This window comes from Pollachius pollachius (assembly GCF_949987615.1).
Source record: "Pollachius pollachius genome assembly, chromosome: 15".
NCBI lineage: Eukaryota > Metazoa > Chordata > Actinopteri > Gadiformes > Gadidae > Pollachius > Pollachius pollachius.
In genome coordinates, this window is record NC_136948.1 from 16,023,148 (window position 1) to 16,035,917 (window position 12,770).

At 46.0% G+C, this 12,770-nt stretch overlaps 1 protein-coding gene across 1 annotated transcript in view; it reads right to left on the reverse strand.

Annotated features, from left to right (window-relative positions):
* The window catches only part of dlgap2a (discs, large homolog-associated protein 2a), a gene marked incomplete at its 3' end in the record, with an annotated part of 129,933 nt that extends 117,454 nt beyond the window's left edge, over positions 1–12,479 (reverse strand). Inside the window, exon 1 of the mRNA XM_079752287.1 lies at positions 12,434–12,479. Coding sequence (XP_079608413.1) covers positions 12,434–12,464 — 31 coding nt within the window. The 5' untranslated portion in view covers positions 12,465–12,479. The remainder of the gene's footprint in view (positions 1–12,433) is intronic.
* Positions 12,480–12,770: the final 291 nt, after the last annotated feature.

A 12,770-nucleotide genomic window follows, 5' to 3' on the forward strand; every position in this document is an offset into this window, starting at 1 on the left:
ACCCGCGCGCGCGCGTAATGTGTCTCTTCCAGTACCCTTGTTATCAATCAGTCTGCAAGTTGGAGCCCCCAGAGAGAGCCTGTCTTCTCCAGATGACTCAGAAACACTGCCACCAACACTTTACACTCTACGTACGTCGTACCCCTATCCACACAGAGACAGATAGACTGAGACAGAGAGAGAGAGGCAGTGACAGAGTGAGACAAGATAGAGATGGAGACAGGGAAAAACTAGAGACAGACAGAGAGAGACGGTGACAGAGTGAGACAAGACCCGAGATGGAGAGAGAGAAAGAAAGACAGAGACAGACAGAGAGAGTGAGAGACGGGAACAGTGCCCTTGGATAACAGGAAGTATCCACGACCAAGTACGGAGGCGCCTTCGGTTTTAATTCTGTTGAACCGCGCTGAGGACATTCATAAAATGATCCTTCCAGCCCCGGGAGTGAAGGCACATTGGGTCAAGACTACCGTGACATTATTTAACTGAAATGTGCCATTCCCTACACTCATTAGTACCACCACTGCCTTTCATTTGAGTTTGAAGGGCCATTACTTCCAAGAGCGATCACCATTTTCCCAAATGGAATCAAAATGATAGAAGAAAAACCTAAAAGGTCGACATTCGGTTAACCACAGGAGACGGATGAACCACACCACTCCCTCCTGGTAATCCCCTCTTATCTTCGTTTCTACCCTCAGGTGGGTGTCATTGTGCGTATTTGTCTGTCCATCTAAATCCTCCTCCATGCCTCTTACCCCCCCCCTCCTGTGAAGGGGTCCGTATGCAGGGCCCTCTCTGGCAGGCACGCAGCGAACAGCGAGCCATCAATCCCTCTCTCAGGTTGAGATGTGATACCTGTCAGCGCAGCGGCCCTCCGCGGGGCTGCGTGTCTGATGCATGAGACACTTAGCTTCACCACCGCAAACCAGGAAGCATAATGGCCAGGGCTTTCTTTTAACACATCATGCACGCCCCCCCTGCCAAGATATCGGCGCGGCTTTTGCTGCTGTGCAGGTGCGTCGTGAGGCTAACCTTGACCACATGCACCACAGAGTGCATGCATTAAGCTGATAATGATGCATGAGTGGTCCTAGGCTTGTACGGCATGATATGTAGGTAGGTAGGTAGGTATTAGGTGTGTATATAGTAAAAGATCTGTTGAACCAAGAGCACACACATTTTATTCCTTCTCGGCTATTGTGAAACTCATACTCACGCGTACGCCCACACACACACACACACACACACACACACACACACGTACGTACACTCACACACACTCTCACACTTCAAGGGCATGCTATTCATCTTGGCAGAAATACAGTTGTTAATCTTTTAACTGCTGGGAAGTAATGTGATTAATGTGATTAATCTACGACATCAAAATTGACAAAGGTGGTGATTATCGCGAGGCCATCATTTTAGTTAGACTTTAGCAGATGTTGTACCCAGCGGCTGTCGTGGTAGCCTGCGTTAAACGAAAGTCAAAAAAAAACAAGCGCACACACACACTCACACACACACACACACGCACACACACACACACACACACACACGCACACAGGGGTCCCCGGGAAAGCCAAACAGCTTACTCTATCTCCTTCTCCACATACACTGTTCCCTGACCTCTCCACAACATCCGGTATCCATCCAGAGACGGGCAGGTGTGTGAACCTAAAACATCATTATTGCTCCATTAATGAGCACCCTGGATGTTGATCCACCACCAGCCCCGCTCTCCCCCCCCCCACTAGCACCCAGCAGCCTGTGGAGGCCCCGGCAAGGCCTCTGGGACAAACTAGATTGAGGAGATAACCTCCATCTGTCTTCATGACTGTCTGGCCTTTATTGCCTTCTAGGAGAAATGTTGCTTCCCCGCAAGCCCTCCCTCTCCCTCTCCCCCTCTCGCAAAGGGAGAGTAAAACACAAAACTGAACAGCGCTATCCATACGAATGTATTATAACATGTCGTAACCTTATGCTCCGAGGTGGCAAACGCAATTTCCGTTTCTGCCGTCCTTTCCGTTGATCCTCACCTGTGCGGCATGGTTACCAATTTCAAAAACCAGGCGTATGTACATGCAGGGAAGACAGAGTGAGGATTCGGTTGACTTAATTAGCCTACTCACCGTGTTAAACAGCTGGGGGGCATTCGAACACAAGACAATTGAACAGCGTTTGCTCCTTTATCAAGACGTTATTAGGAAGAAGGGGGAAGGATAAGTCTATTTCCTGGAGCATTAGTCTGTCTAAGGTGATTGGACGAGATTGTGTTGCATTAGGGTTCAATACGACCTCTGAGGCTTCAAATTAAGAGCCGCCGTCCTAATCCAGTAACATTTGAAATTGAATAAACCAATAAACCAATGAATTATGAATATCTTAAAACCTTAAATTATACTGTGTATGAACCTGTATGTCCCCTTACAATTTTTTTTAAAAAGATTTGAATAATTGCTGGAGTTGCATCATTATGTTGTTCACTAATATAAAAAGGGAACTACATATTACCTGGAAACATAGCTGTGCTAAGATTGGATTCAGCCATTATTGCAGGAAAGTACAATAACCATATGTTTCATCCTATCTCTGCCCCTCTTCATCTCCCTGTGTTCCTGGAGAATGCCGGGAAAGGGGCGATCGGCTAACCCTATCAGTAAAACCGAGCTGGGAATCAGACGTGTCATTGGCTAGACAGGCCCATGACATCACTCTTGCAGAAACAATGGCAGGGGCCGATCACTGATAGAATTCAGCTAATGGTCAGTATAATGAATGAGTGTATCTGTCTGTCTGTAATTGACAATCAAACTAGGAGAGATAGACTTCAAGAAAATTGCATTCAGTATTCGTTATCTTTAGTTACAACAATTTCCCAGAAATGTCAACACATGCCAAAAAGAGAACTGATCTATTATAAGGAACTGCTTTCTGTGTACAAAGTCAATGTGAAAAGTGAGCAGCTAAAATGAACAGTGTTGAGCACTGACCCTGCTCGGTCTCCAAACACAAAGATCAGAAATGAAATGATTAATCATTAGTTTGAATTAACACACGCATACCCTTGGCCCTTCTGTCTCAGCAATCCATAGGTGGTCCGGCTTGACGTCAACCTCTGTTAAAACAGTCAGTATTAATGTCACTAAGCATTGAACATGTCTCTTTAATACGAAAACTAGTGAACCAGTGCTCACATGCCCCTGTTTAATGACACTGGCCAAGCAGAACGCAAGCACAGCCTCCTTGTGAAAGCCTGTTTGACATCCCATGCATGGATGAGCAATCACAATTATTCAGGAGGGACCGTTAAAACACTAGTCTACCTACTGAGACGTGAACTTCGGAACAAATCACACAAGGATCGGAGGAAGTCGTCATGCATAGATCGCTTGACCTTTTTCGGGCAGAGGGACTGAGAATCAATGTTTAATTGGTGTGTTGTTCCACGACCGGTCCCTCTGGGGACCCCGGACATTGAACCTGTCCGCTCGCCTCTATTTCCACCGCGGTATCATCAGACAGATACCGGAGGTGGATGTAGGCGCAACAAGGCAGGTTTGACTGCATTTGATTTTCTGCTTTGTTTTTGTTGTGCTAGGGGGAGGTTATCGTGGGTAGATCTAATCACCGCCAGCCTCTCCAGACGCCCTGGCTCCGGCGCTGCGGGCTGCGGCCCTTCTACCCAGATAATGTCACTTCGTCGGAAAAAACCCCACTCGCTCTTTTCTTACGCCTGAGAGCATCCTGTCGTGGGGGCGCTGAAATAAGCACAGTTCCGAGCTTGATTTTTTTTTCCTTTTTGGTAATGATTTGATTTGAAGATGCATTAATTTGGATGACATTTATAAGTGAGTTAGATCATACTCTTGCCAACTGCCCTTGAACAAGGCAGTGGCTTTAAACCAGAAGTTCCTGCTAAGTATGAGTTTTTGCCCGTTTTCTAAAAGGGGAACCTTAAAAAATAATTATCTTTATTGTAATAAACTCATTCCAATGTGTCTGTTCAGCATTGGAAGTTAGAAAGGTTGGTCGAGAATTAAAACCATTTTTCTGGCATGTGCTAAAAAAATAAGATAATTTCATCTTCAAGACATCCATATGCCATTGCAAGATGTGTATTGCAGTTATGTTTGGCACGCTGGTATCTAGAATAAATTGTTTACAATGCTGGCATTACCTCTGTAAGCATTCAACTCTGCTGCTCAAACAAGTTGAGGAGAAGATTAATAAAGCACTGTCTGTTTTTTATTTTTTCAATGTGTGCTTCCCAAGCTAAAACACAAGCAATTGATCATCTGCTTGAATGGGGAAATACTTTGCCGTTGACAGTGTGTCTGTATCAAACAAAACCCTGCCTCTACTTCTGTTTTCATTTCCCACCAGAGTGATTCTTGTTTCATATTTTACTGGGTGCTGCTGCAGGGGACGGATAATGATGGATGCATCATATGGGACAGAAGATATGACATGCAACAAATGCGTGGAACATTTTCAACATGGTTCATGGTGTAATGAGATGCACAGACCCACCCGTCTGTTGGGTCTAAGAGGGCTGCAGACTGCCAAATTGGGGCCGACTATTGAACCTCCATACTGATAATGAGGATTGATACAAATGGGGAACTTTGGTTCTAATCACTGCATTGGCAGGAGGCCACACACACACACACACACACACACACACACACACACACACACACACACACACAGTGCACACACACACACATGCTCACACACACATGCCCACGCACAAAAACACACATTTTAGAGGGAAGGGCATGTGGAGGGAGTATGAGAGGGAGGGAGAGAAAAGTATAGATTGTGAAGAGAGAAATATATGCAAAGGCAAAAACACTGTTCTCTTTATTCGCGATCCGTAAATAGTGTAAAAATGTGTTTAAACCCCAAAAGCCTGTGTCTGTTGTTTCTGAGTATAGGGTCAACCCCCAGTGAGAGGATACATTTCCTTGGCGATTGCCGCTACAGTTCAGTGACAGACCAAGAAGATACTATGGCCAAAGGAAAATATTCAGGACCAACTTTGTGCTTAGAATAGCAAAGAGAAAAAATACCTGAATAATGTACCAGCTTAGGGACTGGGCCTTAATATTGTATAGGATACAAGAAATAATAGTCCTCATATTTTGTTGTGTACACACACACACACACACACACACACACACACACACACGAACAAACAAATTCAACCAATGTCAGTGAAAGCATATGCCACGTAGCTGTTGCGCTAACATGAACAGCCAACAGTAGGTAGAGAAGCGGCTGAGGTCAGTCTATGTGTCCAGCAACAGATCGTAATGCATGTTCTATTAATGCCCGTCAGAACAGCAAAAACCAGAGGGTAAGACAAGCACCTGGGATGGCTTTCGTACAAAAGAGTGAATAGTCTACACTATGAAGGAAGTCTTGCACAGGTAGCTTCACTGCAAACAAGCGACAGAGCATAAAGAACAAAAAGAACAATGAAGAACATCAGACTTTCTTCTCTGCCAAATTCACACACACACACACACACACACACACACACACACACACACACACACACACACACACACACACACACACACACACACACACACACACACAAACGGTCCATTCCAGGAAGTGTGCTCTGCTCATTTTATGCGGATGAACCATTTTACCATCAACCACCGCTGTCACCCCGTAACCCCCAATGGATCAGACAATTACCTGGAGACGGCGGATGCTATTATCTAACTAGTCATCATCTCCTGTCCCTCCCATTTCTAATTCCATTTCATGTCTATCCTTCGCATGCACACTCTTCTGCCTTCCTCTCACTCACCCACTCACTATGGCAAATCTCTGCGATTAGCTGCCTCTCCCACCATATTCCCGCCTCCCTTTTATCTCTATAAATCAATGTTTCCAGCTTAAACATCTGCTTTCCTCGCTTTCCCTCAGCCCAGGGAGCTGGCCTGCTCTCCACAACAAAGAGACATGTTCTGGTAGCAGATTAAAGCTGTGGTAGGCAATTTGGAGAAACCAGCCAGAGCATACTTGAAGTATCCAACCAAAAAATCCACCCCTCGCGCCAGGCTTCCCGCTAAAGCCATCCCCCAACCAAATATGCCTAGCTCGCTAGCCTTAGCAATAGGCTAAGCTAGCAAGTTATTCAATAGATAAGCCTTGTTGAGCCTTGTTCTGACAGCCACAGAGCATTCGATTTTTTGTTTGCTGCCAGAATCTAAATATAATTCCAACAAATATGACAAAAAACGCTTCCAAAATAAATACCCAAGCTTTAAATGCACCGCTGTTTAGAGAGTGTCCATTTTTCTTCAGCATCAGAGATCCAAATGGACCATCAGCCATGAGTAGAGACACATGGCCCACAAACGGATTCAGCTCTCCTTGAGAATGCATTAACAAAGTGCGCACGCACAAACTCATGTGTGCATATTTGACTGGTGCATACACCCTTTGTGTGTATTACTGCTGATCAATCGTAAGGAACAGAGAACAAGCAGGAACAAGGGGGGATCTGGGGGGGGGGGGGCGAGAGGTGCGTGTCAACATGGCAGAAGCAAACACGGAGAGCGCCTCCTGCTGCCATCCTCATCCATCCAATAATGAGCACCTCTGATCACAGGGTCTCGGATCAAAGAACTACTCCTCTCCCTTCTCCTCACCCTTCTCTCCATCACCCCATGCCTCTCATTGTGTCAGGGACAGGCACACAGACAGACAGACAGACCGACAATCTGCAGGACTCCTATATAGACACTGCATAGCCCAACATGCCGTATAATCACACACATAAGTGTTTCTTTTTTTTTTAAATGACCACAACGTACACTTAAGTGTGAATACAGGCTCATTGATATTGCTCATTCAGTCGTCATATGGAGATTATGATAATGAAATCAGCATTATCCTAATGAACCATTATTTTCGACATTATCTTCAGCTTGGCCTACAGTTTCATCCGTATTAAGTCGGCTCCAGCAGTGTCCTGTTCTGGGGGGTTCTGGGGGGAGATGACCGAGCCTTGGCGGGAAACCAGAGGCTGCCTTGTTTCATGATTTGTTACAGAGGTATCCTACCGAAGAAAACTCTTTCGGGAGAGTGTGGATGGGGATTTGAATATGTGTATTTTTAGAGTAGCCAGCCTACTTTTTTTGATATGAAACATCTATAGATGTTTTTTTACAATTCTGCCGGCCAGATTTGTGCTAACCAATTACGCGCCTAGAGATCCTCGCCTCCAGCAACATGATTGGTCGAAACAATACGAAGGGAAACAAAGGGAAAAGACCCGTTCCCCTGCAATCGCAAACAAGATATTGATCTAAAGTCTGATTTCTGAGAAGAAATCTCTATAAGCCCATTCCTAGCTGCAGCAGAGCAATCAGAAAGCACACCAATGTTTTGCTCTATATGATATCGCTTTGCCGTGCCTTTTATATTTAATTTTTCTTTATTGACAGTGGATATGGCTCAGAGGAGCAGGGCATGTTTCAGCACTACACTGCTTCTGCAACACTTCAGTGGCTACGCCTCTGAGCTGAGAGCAGAAGAAGGCTGAGACAGAGAGAGAGAGAGAGAGATAGAGACAGACAGACAGACAGACAGACAGACAGACAGACAGACAGACAGACAGACAGACAGACAGAAAGAGAGAGCGAGAGAGAGAAAGAGAGATAGAGAGAGACAGACAGACAGACAGACAGACAGACAGACAGACAGACAGACAGAGAGAGAGAGAGAGAGAGAAAGAGAGAGAGACTGATTTCCAACTCAGCCGCAGCGGGAGGCAGGGTGAGAGAGGTCCGGTCTTACTGCTCTCTCTCCCTCCACCTCCCTCTGTCTCGGGTCTGTTCATCAGCCCATGTATTCCATCTTTCACACTTTGTATCTTTATGCTATTGCACCATTCCCTTATCTCTTTCTCGCCACATCCACCTCTATATTCCTCTCTCTCGCCAGATAACGAAAGCCCGCTCGACGACACAATGTGTAAAGTGTATAAATAAACTTGGTGCAGCAGGTTGTGACTGTGTACAATCAGTGCTGTATGTTTAACCACAGCACACAACGTATGGCATGGCTGGATGCAGCGTGCGTGTGCGCAGCGTGTGTGTGTGCATGCCTGAGTGTGTGATCATGTGCTTGTTTCCTTCTGTGCTCGTGTGTGTGTGTCTCTGAGTGTCTGTGTGTGTTTGTTTCTGTGCGTGTGTAAGTTTCTGTGTGTGTGTGTGTGTTTGTTTCTGTGTGTGTTTTAGTTTCTGTGTGTGTGTGTGTGGGTGTGTGTGTGTTAGTTTCTGTTCGTGTGCGTGTGTGTGTGTGTGTTTGTGCTCGTTGCGTGCACGTGTGCGGCGTGCATGCATTTGTTTGTGTGCGGAAGAGGGGGCTTGACGGCCCACGGTGACAGGCCGTTGCTCAGAGAGACAGCAGCAGACGGGCTGATAATTACGCGGGCTAATAGAGCAGCTCCTGATTCACAGCAGGGGGTCGGGGGCCCACACAGCGCTCAGCCATGGAGAACGATAGACACAGACCAGACCCTTGCGGGAGGGCTCAGTAAGATAAGGAATTATGCGGACAAAAGTGACTAAATGTGTGTTTTGCCTGCAATATGTCTGATCTGGAGCTGCAGGACTGTGGTCACCAACTTTCTCCCTCTTTTCACGAAGTTTGATGACATTTTTCATACGTATTGACATTTTATTATGTATGACAACACATGAAAATGATCATGGAAAACATGCCATCTCCTGGCATAGGTACTTTGCGTACCTATCCAGTTAAAGACAAAGCATTGTTGCATAGTGAGTGCTCTGTGTGTGGCCCCAAGTACAGCCTGTACATCCAGACAACGTGGCCCTTCTTCCCTCCCATGTCAATAACCAGCGGTTGTGCGAGAGATGGTATGTTTTCCTCTGTATATTAGCCCCCGGGGGTACAGTAAAGTATGATATCATCACCTTTGTTTGTGACGTGGCCCACATGACACATTGTGTAGACTAAAAGTTAAGGCAGTTAATCAAGTGAGACTTTATATTCACAAAACAAATTGTGCTGAAGGGTTAGGGTTCCTTTCCTTAGGGCTGTCTTTGCATGTACGCCAGCTCTACAAATCACAGGGTGGGTAAAACAGCCATAGAGGCTGATAAAGAGGACAGTGATATATTCAGAGCCTGCAACATCGTTTTGTACCCCATTTTGAAAGCTGGAGCTGAAGGCAGTGCTATTTCTTATTACAACGTTCGGCTTTGGTGAGGCAAAAAGCAACTTTAGATACTGAATCTGTCATGAAAAATACATTTGGAGGATTGCTACTCTAAGAACTGTAATGGGTTCCTTCTTGAGAGTAACAACGCAATGTCAACTGAACAGGGGCTATAAAGCTAGGGTGATGGAAAGACAAGTAGGGCAAGTATTCTCAGCTCTACGGTACCCGATCACAAGCTGTTCTTAGGGTTGTATGTATTGGTTTCTTTCTTGTTTCTTCTATATTATGTGCTATAATGGTATGACAAACAGTATAGTGTATAGACATGGTTTCTCTCTGCCTGACATGAATGAACTCTATTTCACAAAACAGCGTTTCCACCTGGTGACAAGATTTCTTGCTGATCTCAGATAATACCAACTTCTTACGGCTGTTTTCTGTATTTCTGCTGAGTTAAGAGAGGATTACATAAACAGTTGTAATTAAGAACTGTGTTACTGTGCACTGTCAGCTACAAAGTAGTGTGCACCAACTTACGTAGGTGATGCAATAAAGGGAATTCCCGCATGTACAAACCACGTGAATAACAGTTCTATGCATTACGGACAGGGTCACTGAGCTTCGTGCTGCTGGTAACTCAACTGGAAGCTTGGAAAGTACAGCAGCAGACAAAAACAAAACACACTATGTGTGTGTATGGACAATAATAAAGTTGGTGGGTGAGCGATCTGAATATGTGCTTTTTTGTATGGATGTTCGTACATTATGAATTAAAGCTTTTGTGTAGTTCTTTGTATGTAGTGCATGTGTGTGCATGTTTGCTTGTGTATGTGCGTGTTTGTGTGTTTGAAATGCATGTGAGCTAGAGAGGTTCAGCCACTTGAGAAAAACTGTATGAAAATATGATACTCTTTTATGAACGCTTTGATGAAAGACCAGTTAATGCTGAACAACAGTAGTCATGATCTCAAGTTTGAGAAATACTTTGTTCCCACAAAGCAAACCATCCTCATCGTATGTCACCAAGCCGTCTGTCATTACTGCGGCAACAGTGCATCCCCCCTCGTCCCCTCCATACAACACACTAAAGTGCCTTCTCTTTGTGACATGATGCACAAAGCCAAGATACAACATAGAGTTGCATGAATGAAAGGATAATTTGGAAGATGGTCATAGATAAACCTAAGCAATTCAAGTAGAGGAAGAAAACGAGCAAATACTACAGCAAATTTAACAATCCCTTTCACTCTGTAGAGGGTTTCCTCACAGTGGTTCAGCAGAGAAAACGATGGACAGTGTGTGAGAGGGAGAGAGGGACAATGTGGCCAGTAGAGGGCGCTCCTTACTCAGTCGAGTGGCGCTGTGTTATGCACACAAGTTTTGCACACACACACACACACACACACACACACACACACACACACACACACATACATACACACACAAACACACACACACACACACACACAATGGTGATCTTATCACAGCGGAGCCTATCTTGATTTGTATTTGTCATACTCTATCTGAGTCTCATATCCCCTCGTACTTTCAGCAATGGTACTGTTATCTCTGTCTTAGATTCACGTGTAAAACAGTACATATCAACTCCCCCCTCCTTACTAATGAGCCGCCATGTCAGATACTGCTGTGGAACTAGACCATCTGTTTATAAATGCAAATACAGACCCATGTCTTCCAATCAGGGCCATGATGAAAACAACGGGAGAAGAACACAGACTTCCAAATCACATCACCCAGCACTTAGAGTGCTTGTTGTCAGGGCAACAGGATGCCAATGTAGTAATTGCAAAATTTAGAATGGGCAAATTCAGAATTGTGGGGGCACCTAGTCCGTGTGTTTCAGAACATAAGCTAGGATAGAAGGACAGGCAGCGAGATACGGGTGGCACTGTTGACTCGGTGACCGGTGATGGATGGAGCGATTGGTAGCAGTTGTTTGGTTTATGGAGTCAGTGGGCTGGTTCACACACTGAGGCTCCAGTACTGAAGAGAGGCATCACAGTGATGTGTCTTCCTGACAGCACCATCTATCAGCGGAACGAAGGCTGACGTTTTTTTTTTGGGGGGGGGGGGGGGAATAAAATGTTATCCTGAAGCAAGTGCATGGACGACCAAGGTTGTCATCGCAGCGTGCTGGTCGGCTCATAAGTCCGCACAAAGAAGTTGAGTCCATTTCGAAAGTGCGCATGGGCATGCACACACACACAATCACAGAAAAGTTTACGACACTTCCTTTATGTGTCTCATATCCATTTTCATAAGGTCAAAGTTTTGTGTGTGTCCTTTTAATATCAGTCTACTCTCCAATTCTGTCCTATTCCGAGTAGGAGTGGTGGTGTAAGCCCTTCAGGCTTACACCACCACATCACAACACTGCATTTAACTAGCCCGCACAACCCTCAATCAATTCCGCACGTCATCGGACACCTTATGCAGCACTGTGGCCTTGTTTAATGATCTGTACTGACCCGACACAAGGGACGCCGATTCAAAGTGGATTACGATACGGCACAAAGACCCCTCGACACGAAACCTAAGGTGTTGACGTAGCTTATTTCCCCTCCTCCACCGCAGCGTGTGATTAAACGCACCGCATCTGGCCTTCACACGGCCGCGTCGGGCATCAAGCTCACAGCGGGTGATGCCTCGCAGTCATCACCTCGATGACCGGGAGTTTCCCCCCCTTCGTTCGGACGGACAAAGCTCATTACAAGTTTCTGCTCGGCCGTAGCCCCAGCAAGGTCGCCACGGCCTTGCTGATCTCCAGACTGGAGCGTCCAGATGGAATGCAGTCAGCGCGCCTCGCCCGCCACACGCCGCGACCAGCCCAAGGACACAGACTTGAATGAAACGCTGTTTATTTTATTTCCTGTGCGCCAATAAAATCATGTTGAAGAGGGGGCTTTGTTGGGGGTTGAAGGATTGTGTTCTTGTTGCAGAAGCCGATTTTCTATTACTAAAAAGGATGATTTCTTTGTATAGCAAGAGCCTGGGCCGATGTATAATGCAGCCAATGCTGAATAGGAGCAGTTAGTGGAGGGATGGATGGTGTTTTCAGCCTGCATGCATGGCCTCTCACTGAAACAAAAAGGAAAACGGGCTCGCCTCAAGTTTGACGCGGCGCAGAATGGAAAGGAGAACGAAAGAGACGACCGAAAAGGATTCTTAGTATTTGCAGCGATTGCGGCCGGGTACCTGAGTATATCTCTCTGCTCTTCAATTTCATCAGCCACCTCTTGACACCTGCAACGACGTAAGGAAGCCCGTCAACGTCACACTCACACCGGGCCCCACACGGAGCAACCCGGCCGTCTGTCTGACGCGGTGAGGCGGCCCCGCGGGGGACCGCTGCACACACACTGCGCTATGATCGCCTCATGCTAAAATATGGCCTCATGAAACGTTGTGGCACTATTGCATGCAAAATCAAAAGCACAACATGCTCATTTAAAGAAGAAGAAGCAACCCACTTGTGCGAGTGACGAGTGGTAACAAGGCCGCCACCACCACGCCATTCCACCCATCCGCCCTT